Source organism: Antechinus flavipes, chromosome 3 (genome assembly GCF_016432865.1).
Source record: "Antechinus flavipes isolate AdamAnt ecotype Samford, QLD, Australia chromosome 3, AdamAnt_v2, whole genome shotgun sequence".
Lineage (NCBI taxonomy): Eukaryota > Metazoa > Chordata > Mammalia > Dasyuromorphia > Dasyuridae > Antechinus > Antechinus flavipes.
This window is the reverse complement of record NC_067400.1, coordinates 175,627,577-175,643,747: the sequence shown is the minus strand read 5'-3', so window position 1 is coordinate 175,643,747 and position 16,171 is coordinate 175,627,577. Positions and strand designations below refer to the sequence as shown.

The 16,171-nt window shown below is 34.6% G+C and overlaps 1 protein-coding gene across 2 annotated transcripts in view; it reads left to right on the top strand.

Moving 5' to 3' along the window:
* The window catches only part of LOC127553519 (sulfotransferase 1C4-like), a 38,645-nt gene extending 38,067 nt beyond the window's left edge, over positions 1–578 (top strand). For both annotated transcript variants that reach the window (XM_051984290.1, XM_051984289.1), the window contains exon 9: positions 190–578. In XM_051984290.1, the coding sequence (XP_051840250.1) occupies positions 190–302 (113 nt within the window). In that variant the 3' untranslated portion in view covers positions 303–578. The remainder of the gene's footprint in view (positions 1–189) is intronic.
* The last annotated feature ends 15,593 nt before the right edge of the window (positions 579–16,171 follow it).

Below are 16,171 nucleotides of genomic sequence, written 5' to 3'. Positions count from 1 at the left end.
TAGTATTTGAACCTTTATCTTCCTAATGTCAAGGTAGCATTCTATACAACACTCGCTAGAGTGTTCCCTCTTCTGTGTGACAGCCTTTCAATGATTTGATTGGAGGTAAAAGAGAAAGGAATCATGTGAATCTTGAGTCATCTGTTTTTATTTAAAATGCCTACTAATATTTTTGTTGCTATATTTTAGGTATGATTGGAGACTGGAAAAATTATTTCACTGTTGCTCAGAACGAGAGATTTAACGAAGAGTATAGGGAAAGGATGGCTGATACTACACTCTCTTTCTCCATGGAATACTAAGAAGAAAAATCTGGGATTGAGACAAAATGATGCGTTTTGTACTCACAGAGTTTTAAAGTTGAAGAAGCTATCATTATATTCTCATACAACAAACAATATTCTCATAAAAGTGGCTAAAAATAAATAAAAATTTTAGGCACATTTCTGAACCCTTTTTAGAATAGTGGCTCCATCACCTCACAAACTATATATTCTTTTTTCATTCTCTCCTCCATAGATATTTAACATAAGTGCATTTCCATGATACTATTCATGATAAAGATTGAATCTAGCATATTTCTGGCATGTGTGTTGATATATGTTCAATTTTATTTATCTTGTGCCCTCTTTGATTATGCTACCAAATCCATAAATAACCATGTTACAGCTATAGACTCTTCAATTTTAAGCCACAAAATGAAAAATATAGAAAAAGTTTAGCAAACATGATGATTTTTGCTAAGTCATCCTATTCCTTGGTTCCTTATAGCAAAAAAAAAAAAAAAAAATTTGCATAGACAAATTCAGTCTAATCCTTAAAGATACTTATTTCATGTAATTTCTCATTACAATTAATTCAGGTAAAACTTAGAATCATAGAATTTCAGAATTAGAAGGAACTTCAGCCATATATCTCAGAATTAATATATTCATTCCCCCAAATGAATTGTTTCCATTATACAATCCACCTGTCACAGGGTTATTCAGTCTTAAAAGTAGGGTAAAGCTATAGTGTATAACTCATTAACATCAATTATTAGGAAGTTATTTTTCCTGATATCAAGTCTAAATTTCCCTCCACTTCTCTCAACTATTGTTCCTAGTTCTGAAACTTTTTGAGGCTAAAAACAATCTATTCCCTCTTCTGTGTGACAGCCTTTCAATGATGTGGTTGAAGGTAAAAGGGAAAAGAATCATATACCCTTAAGTAAAAGGGAAAAGAATCATATACCCTTAAGTTCTCCCTCCCCTCTAGGTAAGACATCATCTTCAACTTCAATGGATCTTCATATCACAGATGAAGGGTATTAGCCAAGCTGGCTGATTCCTTTAAATATTCTCCAAATTATAAAGTTTATAAAATGTCATGCCCAGAACTGTACATAATAGTTCAGAAGTTTCCTGGCTAGGATAGATTATTCCACTTTCTTGGAAACTCTGCCTCTTTTAATGAAGCCCACAAATGAATTAGCTTCAGGGGCTGCTATATGCTATCATATTGACCTAAGAAGTCGACTAAAAACTCTATGTAATTTTTCCATCTATAAATGTTTCTGATGTAGCCAGGAGTAGAATTTATCAATTTATATTGTCCATGCCTAAAATATGACATGAATATGACAGCTGAAATATGACAGTCAAAAACCCAATGCAGAATAGTGAGTTTCTAATTTAAATATATGGTAATTTTTCTTTTATTTCCCTTCTAATCCAACCCTGTTAGAATTATATGAAAGTTTCTTTCTCACTGAAAGTATCAGCATTTTCATCCTTATATGAATAGAATCCTGATTTTTTTTTTGTTTACATATAAGGCATATGGGTCTGGATAGATGTCAATACACTATATTGAAACAGTCACCTTTCCAATTAATTTATCTGAGGGAAGCTAAACCATAGCCATGGTAACCTCTTGACAAATGCATAATGTAAATTACCTAATAGGAAAGAATCATTCTCCAGTGAAGAATGAAATGATTATTCTCTTCACATATTTAGTATGAAATTGACAACACATCCACAACATCTCTTCCATCTTCTATTCTGCTTTCCCATTATAATCACCCTAGTTCAACCCCTCATCTCTTCCCACCTAAACTATTATAATGTTCATAAAGAATCATAGAATATTATACCTAAAAAGAATATTGAATCAAAATCTAGCCACTTTACAGGTAAATAAACTAAAACTCAAAAAAAATTATTGACCTATGGTCATATAGCTAATATAGGGAAGTAACAAAACTCAAACTCAAGTTTTCAGAGACTCATGAGTCAAAGCCTTATGACTTCCTTCCCTGAATGCCTATTTCCAATCTATTCTTACTTTTATCCAAATCTTCTTAAACTGTGAGTTATAGCTCCTTATAGGGATCACATAAATGTGGGAATCACAAAAAATTTGGCAATAGTAAAAGATGCAACCATTCTGCCAAGATTTAATTTTTTTTAAGCTTTTTATTTTTCAAAACATATGTGTGGACAATTCTTCAACATTAGCCCTTGCAAAACCCTGTGTTCCAATTTTCTCCCACTTCCCCCACGTCTTCCTCCAGATAGCAAGTAGTCCAATATATGCTAAATATAGTAGAAATATATGTTAAATCCAATATATGCATACATATTTATATGATTATTGTGCCACACAAGAAAAAAGCAAAATGAAATGCAAGAAAACAAAAAGTGAAAATGTTATGTTGTGCACCACCCTCAGTTTCCACAATCCTCTCTCTGAGTGTAGATGGCTCTCTTCATCACGGAAGAATTGGAACTGGTTTGAATCACAAGATTTAATTCTTAATGTAAAAAATAAGCACATTATAAGAGACAAACATTTTACCAAGAACTCTACAATTCCCCTGATGAAGCCAGGAAAGAATTTTTATTCACAATCTTACAGGATCAATGTCCAGAATCTTAGAATCACCAGAGTCTGCTCTTTTATACTCTGTGCCCCAAATGCAAGTCCCTTCCCTGATTTCCCATTGACATGGTATTACAGAGGTTACAGCCTATCCAGAGCACCTAATTCCCCCATAGTTGAGTCTCTACCCCTAATTACATTTCTTTTTGGCATTCACCTTATTTGGACATAATTCAGTTTTCCCTCCCACCTACCCCCATCCCCATCCCAAATTCTCCATTGGCTAGGTAGGATAGAGATAGTCTATCCAGAGCACCTAATTCCCCTATATGAGTCTGAGTTCCCACCTCTGATTACATCTCATAGCCTGTTTCTTATTCTAATTTATGGTTTCCCTCAATAAATTTTCTTTCCTTTGTTCCATGTCAGCCTTAATCCTTAGGTTCCATTTCTTAGGTTTCAGTTTCATTTCTCTGATTTAAATTTCATTTCTCTGCATTTCTTGAAGTTTCATAAACCTTCATCTAATTCTCACAACACCCACCACATTGGGATGCAAATTGCTTTCATCTTTAATAAATGGTAAAATTATATGTATACCAAAGAATTGTTTGGAAAGAAGTTCTGGGGCAGCTAGGTGGTGCAGTGGATAGAGCACCAGCTGGGAAGTCAGGAGGACCTGAGTTTAAATCTAGCCTTAGACACTTAACACTTCCTAGTTGTCACTTAACCCCAATTGCCTCAGAAAAAAAAAAAGCCAAAAAAAAGTTCTTTATGATTTACTGTTATGAGCCAGAATTCTGTATTTGAAACAAGGATTCTTACAAGGCACTAACTCAGTGGAATTGATAAGACTATGGTTATCTAGTTTAGCATGATGATTAATAGTTCTCTAGTTCAGTACATATATTTAGTACTTAATATAGTTCCACAAGAATCACATCTATGATAATGTAATTAAAATAGAACATATAAAGCTGGGACAAACTCAGCCAGAGTCAGAGCCAGAGAGACTCAGAGAGCTCAGAGCCAGAGCCAGAGAAAACAAGAGGATTGGAGACAGGAGCTCAAGCTCTCCGAGCCAAAGAGAGAGACATTCACTTCATCTCACACCACGATGGTGGCTGGCCTCCTGCACTTCCCCCACTGAGAGCAAGGCAGGTCTAAAAGGCTCTCCAGAAAGCTGCCCAGCCCCAGGCAAGGAGACAATAAAGAATTTGGACTTTATCCCTGGCTATTCTCGTGATGATTACTGAACCGAAACAAGGCTGGTCCAAAGACCTCCAGAAAACCAACAAGAACATTACAATTTATTATCAGTAAATGTTTGATTTGTATACCTATTTTATATATCTATATATAGAGATTGATTTAAAATTTCTTGGGATAAAAGGGATCATAAATGGAAAAAGTTTAAGAAGCCCTGCTTTCTATTGATGGGAATCCTAAACCAGTTTATGATTTTAAACCAGCTTATTCTCAAGAATTATTAATAAATTCAACCTGTTCCTATTATTAATCATATCAATCAGGTCAGTTTTCCCAGACTGTCCTGTTTGCACAGAATTATGTGAACCTGAGTCCACTGTTAACCCATTCATGCTATCTTCAAATCACTGAGACTGTCTTGATTAACATATCTTTGGACAACCAAACTCCTTCTGGTTCCTCCCCTTATTCCTTAGATCCTGTTCCCCCATTTCTCTTGCTCTCCCCTGAGACTTGAAAAGTCATGTCCCACGCAAAAACAAGTTGATCAATCAGTTTGAGTCCATAAGTTATTCCACATAAATAAATGGTAAATCTCTATTGTCTGTGATGTTTGTTTCAAGAAGTTCACCACTATGCTCTCTCAAATCTGTGTCCTATTTCTATTACTTCTGGTGTCTTTATTTTCATTTCAATATCACTACTAAGTAATAAACATCCATATGGTATTACATCCTGTACATAGAAATAGTATAGTGACTGTTTATTGTCTACCAAATAGAGTATTACCTCCTATCTCTGGCTTCCTTCAAATCACCTCTAAAATCTCAGCTTTCACTAGAAATCTTCATCAACCCCTTTTTAATTCTAGTGTCATCCCTCTATTAATTATTTCCTATTTATTCAGTAGATAATTCACTTTGTCTATATTTGCTTTCATGCTGCCTCCCTCATTAAATTTAAACTGCTTGTGCATAGAAACATTCCCAGTAAATCAATCAATAAACTTTTATTAAGGTTATTGATTGTAGGCACTATAGCCAAGTCCTATGGATAGAAAAAGAGGCAAAAGTATTTAAGTTTCTACTCCCAAGGAGGGAAGTTGCAGAAGAGTTCTAGTAAAAGATGAAATTTTAGATGGGACTTGAAGGAAGTCAGTGAAGTCAGAAAATAGGGTTGAGTAATGAGAGAATTCCAAGAATGGGGGACCAGCCTACATTCTTGTCCCTTACCTTCCTTTCTCCATGCTTTTTCTCACATTAACCCCTACATCTCAGAATATTCTTTCCCCACATACCATCATACATTCGTGTAGATCCATCCCTTCAAGACCCACCCAACTGAGATAGCACCTGCCACAAAGCCTTTGCCGAACTCTTCTCAGTTCATCCCCCTCTTTCTACTTGTGCCCAAAAAGAAATATCTATTTCTTCAAATTCCTCATAGCATTTTCCCTTCATATTCATCTCATTGTCCTTTACATCACTTATTTATGTACCCATGTAGCTCCTTGAAAATCAGATCTGGATATGACCCTGAACTTCTTTAGAACTTCCTTCCTTTTTTCCTTCCCTATTCTCTTCCTTCCTTTCTTACTCCTTCCTTCTTTCTCCTTAAATTCGAAGACTAAATTTCTTTCTTAAGGATCAAGGTTTAAACATAAATCATTTTGGCTTTCTCATTTATTGGCCAACAAAAGGTCCCAGGTCAAGTTAATTTGATCTTTGTTTTGGCCCTGATGACCCCAGAGTGAATGTAAGTAACAAAACAATTAAAAGATTGATATTACAAAAAAAAAAAAAAAAACCCACACACAAAAAATCCAAGTATGACTTGAAAGAAGTTATATGAGAAGATACTCTTTTTGCAGGGGTATAGTACTTTTTTGATGTTTTGACCACTTTTGCTGATTTTTTTTCTATTCCAAAGAAACAACTGATGGATTCTAAATGCAGGTTGAAACATACTATTTTTACTTTATTTTTTTCACATTTCTTGTTCTTTTGGTCTGTTTCTTCTTTCACAGCACAACTAATATGGAAATATGTTTTACAGGTTTATACATACACAACTTATGTAAAATTGTTTACCTAAAATGGTAAAGAAGAGGAAAAATCTGGAAGGAGAAAGAAAATTTGAAACTAATATTTTTTAAATGAATCTTTCAAGTTGTCTTTGCATGTAATTGAAAAAATACTATTGAAAAATACAAATAAATAAAAATTTAAAACCTTCAGAAGCATCACACAATGATAGAATTCAATAGTTGAAAGAAACCTCAGTGGTCATCTAGTCCAACCTATATGCTAAAGGAATCTTGCCCCCCAAAGAGGTCTATAGGCTTCACCATACTGCCAAAAAAAAGATTAAGAGTCCCTACTTTAAGCTATTTCTTCTTTTCAGGCTATTTCTTCTACCTTTTAATATACAGATTCTCCAAAACACCAATGAAAGTGAAGCTACTGCTTCTCAGGGTAGTCCATTCCATTTTTGGACAGTTCTAATTGTTAAGAAATCAAGTCTGAATTAGGTTCCTTAGGACTTCTATTTTTTGCTCCTGGTTTTATCCTGTGAGTACATAAAGAATATGTTCTTTCTGCATATAATAGCCTTCCAAATGCTTAAAGACTTATCCCACCTGAGTGTTTTCTACAGACTAACATTCCTGATTTCTTCAACTAATGTTCTTTTATCATGGATTCGAGGTCTTTATCAACCTGGTTGTCTTGCTCTGTACATTTACCAGTTTATTCAGTCTTTCTCAATCCACTTGATGAGGTTAGTGGCACTCAGAGAGTTGTTAAAATCCCCTTATGATCAGCATAAAGGTTCTTCATGAAAGAATTCATGAAACCCTAAATTATTAATTGGCAAAAATGAAACTTTATTGTTGGATAGAAACCAGTTTGCTAAGAAACTGACTTCTATAGTGACAAAATCCTATTGGGGGAATGGAATCTGGCATTGAGAAGAAAATGCCTTCTCAGGAGATAAGGGTCCTTTGGACCTTCTGCAAGGAGTGAGTTTAGAAACTGCCCATTAAAAGGAGTCTTGAGGCTTCAGGAAGCCCAAGTTCTCAACCTAGATGCATATTAGTAGCCCAGATCTCCTATTGGAATTAACAACACTTCAAAGAATTGCTTTTTGACCATGATTTCTAATTGAATCAAAGGTTCTGTCATCCTCAAAAGATAATTTATCTGGGGGGAGACTACAAAAAGGATCACAGATCAAAAGGGAACACAGTTTCAGAGTGATAATCTTAAAGTCCTTCTTTCACACTGTAACCGGTACTGAATAAAATGCTCCAGAAGATGTAGGAGATAGAAAACAGTGAAACTATTACCTACTTTTTAATACTTTTTGTACCTTTAATGTGGCCCAAGATCACATTAGCATTTTTAGAGTCAATTGAACCCATGATATTGCTGAACAAGCCTGAATAATTAAACTGAATTATTTCAGTGCTAGCACCATGCTTGATGCATGGTAGCAGCTTAATTAATGTTTGTTGACTTAGGGAAAAGTCTTCTCTCTCTTCTTTGCTAAGTGCAGACCCAGACCTAAACAAAATTTGAACTTGCCAATTTATCTTTGGCAATCTTTTTGCACTTTTTTCCACTTTTTAATACTTAATCTTCAGGCTATTGGGAACATCAGATATTATTGCCATCTTAAGTCCCCAATTCAGGCCTGTTCTATCCTGGCAAATATTCTACACTTAAAATTATCTACCTCCCTTCTTTCATGTTGTATCTAAATCTGGAGCAAAGGAGCAAGGTAAATGGGCAAGGGCATTACAAATAGTTCATCTTTGTAGATATAGAAATGTAGAGCTATAGATGGGGAGGTAAGAGGTAAGACTGATAGCCACTTGCTCTAAAATGTGATGAAAGCCCACCATTTTGACCCAAACTAGTTAAGGCTGAACATAGTGGGAACAGATAAAAGCAAAATCCAAAGTCAGAAATAGGAAGAGTCATGGCAGAAAGAGAAGTCAGTAAGTGCTGGTGAGATCAGGACAAAGACGTTGTACAATGCCAGATTTAGAGATAAGCATGTCTACACAGGCTTTCATTCTATTAGGGATACACAAGCTCATTCCCCTTAGTCCTCCCAGTGGTCTTGTGGGTCAGAGATAAATAGAAATGAGACATGGCCAGAGTCCAGATCATGCTTTACCCTGTGCCTTTAGGATCTCAATTACTCTACTTCTCTTCTAGTGTTTGTCCTGGAGAGAGGGTGAGAAATCAAGATCCACAAATCAAAATTTCCATTCCCTCAAGTTAATCTCGCTAACAAAAACAATCTCATTGAACAAGTTCATATTGGAATATTTGTTCATATTTGAATATTTATGACTTTTTAGTCCCATTAGTGGTACTTGCATTTTTTTTTTACAAGGATACTTATTAAACCAAAGGAATCTCCTAGTGGAAGAATTTCAAGCAAGCTAAGAAAATTAAGTGAAAAATTTCTGTCACTAAGAGGAAAGATTTTTTTGGACTGAGAGAAAACCATAGGTAATTTCTATTCCTGGAAGTCTATCCCTACAACCAATTTCTCAAGGCCAGAGTTTCTTAATCTGGGACCCATTAATTTAGAGGAAGAGAGACAGAGAGATAGAGAACTATATTTCAATATGATTGTTTTCCTTTATAATCTTATATAATTTTATTGTATGCAATTAAAAGCACCATACTGAAAAGGGGTCTCACCATAATAGACTTCACCATACTGCCAACAAAAAAGAAGCTATTGCTTCTTTTCAAAAATGCCTCCTTTCTTCCACTTTTTAATATACAGATTCTCCAAAAGTTCCAAATTTCTTCACAGTGTATCTCAGGCAATTCTTGGGGTTCCATTGATTTGTTGGCAGAAGTTAAATGGCATTTTAAGCCATTTACTGCCACCAAGTCTCTCCCAAATCATAAATTTTTTATGTCATTATTGACTATTGCTCTTTGAATTTAATTAATTCCCCATTACATTCTCTGTGGATACAAGTCATGACTTAGAGAAAGCATGAGACAAGGTTGGGAATTGAAGAGTTTCCTATTCCCTCCTGTTTCAACTGGTTGCTATGAAACCAACAACAAGAGACATCTAAAGAAGTAAACATCCCACTATGTACAACACTTCCAATTTAATCCAAAGAGTTATTTGTCAGAAAGGAAATCAGAAGAAAAGAAAAAGAAAGAAAAAGGGAGATAGAAAGAAGAAAGGAAGGAACTGACATCTTTGTGTGAGTATTTAAACATTTAAAAATAACATACTACACAGTACAATAATAAAAATACACTGTGTGATGACAAAATTCTGCTGGCATACATATAGCAAGAAGAATTGTATAAGAAGCAAAAAATATAAATTAAAATATTATTAATTCTCTTGCCACTTAGCAAAGTGTGTAACTTAGTAATAGTATGCGTTTAGTACTATCATTTTAGCAGCATTATCAATATGGCCTTCCAGTTATAAAGCTTCTTTCTTCTTTGGAGTGCAAGGTGTTAACATAGCCTGGGATATAGCAATGCAATGTCTGCCCATATGGTTTCTATAAAGATTCAATATTTTACTTTTGTTTAATGAAGCTCCATGTGGTTTGAGACAGGGATATATTATTATTTGTATCTCATCATGGGCACCCTCCCAGCAATTACCAGCAGCCAGAGAGTTCTTGCTAATAGTCTATAATTTTGAACTTTGGGGACTCAGAGGAAGAATATATTCCATGGAGGATCTTAGTTTTGGCCCTTTCCCCTGTCTGATATAACTCAATTTCCTCAGCATGGCAAAATGTCAATTCTATTGGAAGAAATCAAATAACTAACAAAGGGCAATTTTAATGATTCCCCATAAAGATTATAAAATCCTTATCTCTGCTTCCTTGCATTAGTGTAATACCCTCCTAATTACTATCCCTACTTCCAATTTTTCTCTTCTCAAACCCATTTTCCATGTAACTGTAAAATTAATATTCATAAAGCATGAATTTGGTCATCTCATTCCATACTTGAAAATTTCTGTGGCAATCTATTGCCAAGATAAAATACAAATTTAAATGCTTTATTCTGGCATTTAAAGCCTTTGTATCTTCCTTTCCATAAAAGTTCCTCTTGTGAAAAGTTCAACTTAGTGAAAGATGAAATTACTGAGTAAATAAAGATTCAAGTTTCCAAACATTTCAATTTATTAAACAATGTATAATAATAATAAATTAGGACCAGGCCTTAGGGCTGGACCCCTAACACAATGGGAGACAGACTTTTATATATTAAAAACAATTAATCAAATAAGGCCAATTAATTAAAGGGAAACAATTAACCAGAATACATTAAGTAACATGATTTTTAATTGGATAAAAGATTAGAGACTTTCTAAGTGGGTAAAGGGAAAGCAAACAGATGCAATTCCATGAATTCAGAAAGAGGTGTCCCACTCCTCTCCAAGTATCTGTAGATACTTGGAAACATGGAAAGTGTCACGAAACATGGAAAGAATAACTGATCAATACAAGGCCAGTTTTCAAATAAGACACTTGTGTTGTTTAAAATTTACAATTGTAAGAAAACTCCTCACATCAATCTTTAGATTTGGGTTTGATTAAGATTCTGGTCAATATAAATAAAAGCCCTTACTTAAGATCTCTAAACTTAAGGTAGAGGTAGTCCAATTTCTCATCTATTCAAGGCTGGATTCAAATAGTACAATAAAAATTTCTCCTAATTTCTACAATGAAATAAAGTTTTTTTTTCCACAAGACAGATATTATACTAAACTCATAATTAAATAGAAACTAAACTTTCTTCAGAATTGAGTTACAAGATAGAGTCAGTGTGATTCACTCAATTCCCCAATTTTTCCAATTCCCTCACATTACTCTTTTTCAGCATTTAGCACATTACTTAGTGCAGTATAAGCACTTTATACTTTAATTTAATAACTTTATTCATATGCTCTCTGATCCAAAAAAAAAGTTCTGCAAAATATTCCCCATGCAACAATACTGTCTTAATTTGAATGAGACACTGTCCTATAAGAATAGTTTTCCCAGTGCAAAAACTCAGAATGAGCTAAGATTGACAAGGAAAACTAAAAGCCAAAAAAAGTGTTGTTTTAAATTCTATTGGAGAGAAAAGGAAGACCCAAGAAGGAACAGAACTGCTTCTTGGGTTAATTTAATAAGGATGATGGATAATAGACAAAAGAAAACTTTGGCTTTGGTTTTCTCTGCCAAGAATGATTTGGATTTTGGAGTAGAAAGAATAGAACAAATGTAGCTAAAAGAAACTAGAAATTAAAGATAAGTAGGAAGATAATTCTAAAGTTTCTACATACCCTTGATGATTTCAAAGATTAGGACCAGACTGACTATATTCCAGTGAGCTTTATTAAGAAAAGATGACCTTATTAAACTAGAACAGATGGTCATGCCAAACTAATTTAATTTCCTTTTACTCACAAGGTAAGCTGGATTGATGGATCAAGGGCTCTGGATATATTTTACCTAGATTTCAGCAAATTATGATACTTCTCATTCTGTCCTGGTTATAAAACAAAGTAAAAAGGTATGATCTATTTGAACAAATCCACCCAAGAATCTATAACTCAACTTTAGCTTATAGATGTCTAATAAGAATTTAAATGACACAGATTTGGGCCAAATCATAGAAAGCAAATTTATCAGGTTGACAGAGGACCTAACACTAGGAAAGAGAGTTAATATACTGTGTGTTCAATCTGAGAAACTGAGAGATCTCAATAGTCTTTTAGGCGCCAATCAAATAAAATGAAATCTTCTAGTTATCCTTGAAGTGACAAAAAAAAAAATAAATAAACAAATTTAACATATACAAGAAGGAAGAGACATGGTTCTGTCACAGTACCTGTGGGGGAAAAAATCTAGTGGGTTGTGTAGATAACAAATCCATCCAGCCAAAAAAGCTGGTGTTAAAAGGCCTTCAATAACTCTGCATCAAGAGAATAAGTCCAAAAGAAGGAAGGTAACAGCCCTTTTGTATTCTGCTCTCACCAAAATGACAAATACAAATTTGAAAACATTTAATGGTAGTATCCAGGATAGTAAAGGGTCTCAAAATTATTCCATGAAAGGAACAGCTGAAGAAAATGCTGATATTTGGAAGAATGAGAGTTTTATCCAAGTACCTGAATGCCTGACAGAGGGAAGATTTGTATCATATGGCTCTACAAGTCACAATTAGGAGCAATGGGTAAAAGGTACAAAAACTGACTTTGCCACCATATAAACAAAAGCTTCCTAACAAATAGAATCTTCCAAAAGTAGAATTACTATTAGTAGTTAGTTCATTTTTCTTCATTTGAATTCTTCAAGTAAATGCTAAGCAGCCATTTATTAGATTATTAAAGAGGGGATTGAAGAGGGATTCCAAATCCTGGTTGGAATACAGTGACCTTGAAGTCCCTTTCAACTCTGAGATTTTGTGATTCTATGAAAGGAATATAGAGTAAACCTCAGAAAGGATTCATGACCATCAATGGATTGTAGCAGAAGTTAGAACTCAAAAAGTACTGACATGCTGCGCCTCCTGTCACAGAGTTGGGGAATCTACTGATTGCCAGATTCAATTAGAAAATGTTACTAAATGAGTCCCACAATTATTGTTGGAACTAGCTTAATTATTGTTAGGGAGGAAAGTGGTCTTACTAGTGGTGGTCTGTCTTTACCACTGTGGAAACAAGGAAGACTCTCTTGGTACACTTGGGTGGAATATTCCAAGGCCAGATTTACTAAAAAAAAAAAAAAATCAAGTCAAACCCTTATCATTAGTACTTCCATTAATGAAAATCAACTGCAAGCAGTAGATGAAGCATCCACAATGTCCTTCTAGAATGTACAATTGTTTTATATTCTATCTAAATGTTATCTTGTCCATTATCCAAGTTTTCAAAGACTTTCTTATTGATTCTCTAAATCTTGACCAATAGCTTGTGCAATCACCATACCAGCTGTTTAGTTAAATTTCTATCAGTTACTGCCTTTGCAGTTTCTACCCTCCATTATTATTTCTAACTGCAGCTTTCTCTACTACTTTTCATCTCCATGGTTTTTGACAGCTTTCCTCTCCTGACTTATTGTCTGTCAAATCTCTGGTCAATTGTCCTTTTGCATGAAAACAGTAGGTGCTTATATTGTAAGTTAATCAGTTGTGAAGAACATAACTAGTGAAACACAATGATCCAGGACAAATCTGAAAGACTTATGAAGAAAAATGCTATCCAGTCCCAAAGAATGTACTGATCGTGTTTGAATGCAGATTGAAGCATACTTTTTTAAAAAATTTATTTTTCTTGAGGGTTTTTTGGTCTATGTTTTCTTTCACAACATAAATATCATGGAACATTTTTGCATGATTATACATGTAGAGACTATTAGAACGTCTTGCATTCATAGTGAGGACGGTTGAGGCAAGAGAAAGGAAGAGAATTTGGAATTCAAAGTTTTAAAAATGAATGTTTAAAATTGTTTTAAAATAACTAGGAAAAAATACTAAATTAAAAAGAAGTTGGTGCTTAAACTTCTTGCCAATCAGGATGTATCTTTCCTTCTGATAAAAATAATATTCAAAGTGTTTCCAATATAGCCATTGTCATCCACCTTATTCAGTTGTTAACATAGATATGAGCTCATACTTATTTTCTGGCAATTTGGCTCTGGGTGTATTTATATCTCCCCTGGGTCTAAATCTTGACCAATAGCTTGTGCAACCACCATACCAGCTGTTTAGTTAAATTTCTATCAGTTACTGCCTTTGCAGTTTCTACCCTCCATTATTATTTCTAACTGCAGCTTTCTCTACTACTTTTCATCTCCATGGTTTTTGACAGCTTTCCTCTCCTGACTTATTGTCTGTCAAAACTCTGGTCAATTGTCCTTTTGCATGAAAACAGTAGGTGCTTATATTGTAAGTTAATCAGTTGTGAAGAACATAACTAGTGAAACACAATGATCCAGGACAAATCTGAAAGACTTATGAAGAAAAATGCTATCCAGTCCCAAAGAATGTACTGATCGTGTTTGAATGCAGATTGAAGCATACTTTTTTAAAAAATTTATTTTTCTTGAGGGTTTTTTGGTCTATGTTTTCTTTCATAACATAAATATCATGGAACATTTTTGCATGATTATACATGTAGAGACTATTAGAACGTCTTGCATTCATAGTGAGGACGGTTGAGGCAAGAGAAAGGAAGAGAATTTGGAATTCAAAGTTTTTAAAATGAATGTTTAAAATTGTTTTAAAATATAACTAGGAAAAAATACTAAATTAAAAAGAAGTTGGTGCTTAAACTTCTTGCCAATCAGGATGTATCGTTCCTTCTGATAAAAATAATATTCAAAGTGTTTCCAATATAGCCATTGTCATCCACCTTATTCAGTTGTTAACATAGATATGAGCTCATACTTATTTTCTGGCAATTTGGCTCTGGGTGTATTTATATCTCCCCTGGGTTTTTTTTTTTTTTCTTAATAACTCTCCCATCTCCATTTCTCCTCTCTCTCTCTTCCCTCCCTCTCCTCCACATAGGGAATCATACTCTTACTTCCTGCAGGTGCTCTACCCAAAGAAACATATATTTTGATTGCTGAAACCTCACAAGAAACTTTAGAGCTTTCGGACTAGACTTCTTTTAAGAACCATGCCTTAATCTCAGATCACTCTGACTGTCATTGATTGACCAACATTAGGCCCCAAACTGAATGTTATACAGCCACTGTTTGGGCTTGGATGGCTCATAGAAAGTATAAATAGCAATTGTCCCTGTTTTGTCCAGAAACTCTGAGGGTCTTCTCCAGGGTTTTTTTTTTTTTCTAATAAGATAAAAGAGGTGAATCTTTGTTTCTATTCATACCTCATCTTAATCACTGGAGTGGGCACTGCTTCAGACACACTGAGACCCGAGAAAAACTTAGCTTAAAAAGATCAAGATCTCCCTTTGCATCCAAGGGGTCACCTTCAGTGATCCTGATCTATATATATCTTGTCACCAGACTCAGATGGTTCTAAAGGAGAGAATGAAGCTGGTGACTTTGCACAGCCCAGCCTTACTTAAATCCAATTCACTTACAAGTCATGATATCACCTTGTAGATGTTATGGTCCTCTTTCAGAACAAAGGACAAACAACAACTCTCCATGTGTACTTTCTTCCAATTTGCATTTGAAAATTGGACCCTCAAGGTACAACTATGTCAGGTTCAATGTACTCTTTGGATCTGTTACCTTAAAACTATAATTTAGAAGTCCCCACTCCAGTTAACTAAAAAAAATTATATATAAATATAAATATATGTAAATATATAGATATAGATATACTATATAGCTATATAAGTTCCCTGACTTAATTTATCTGGGACAAATTTGACAAAAGTTGTGGTGTTCTTCTTCTTTTTCTATAATATAATCGTTACATATAGTTATATATATATATATATATATATATATTTTAGCTAACTAGGGTTTGCAAATAGAATACATAACCTAAGTATACAATCTTATAGGGGAAACAAAGGCACATAAGGGGGGGGAGGGGTGTGAGGAGGCTGGGTGGACAGATAAACCATAATTCCAGGAAAGGATCATAACTTAATCCTGAGAGGATAGGAGTCAAGATAAGAAGGTCAAGGGCAAGAGACAGTGAGGTGAGGGATAGTACTCAAGAGCGAGGGAATTATCCTAGCAAGGATGGAGATAATGCACCTGGAGTTTATGACACAATGGTATGTAAAGGTGACGGGAGCTCCAAGGCTTTTCCTGGGTTCTTTTTTTAAAACTTAATTTCCAGTCCTAATGGTAAGGATGGGGGTGAGGGGGAGGAATGGCTATGATTTTTTTTTTTTTTATTCAGGGTTCAACAGCATAACATAGGCGGTACTAACAAAAGAATCCTCCTTCCCCCAATCATAAATCTGAGACACAAATATATTCACAGCACTACTGGAAGAGCAGACTATAAGTAGCATACACTAGTAAGGAGACACACATTTGGGAAACACCTAGCCAAGTTGAGTGATGCCTCTGAAGTTGCATGGAATCTTTTCTGTTTTCACATTG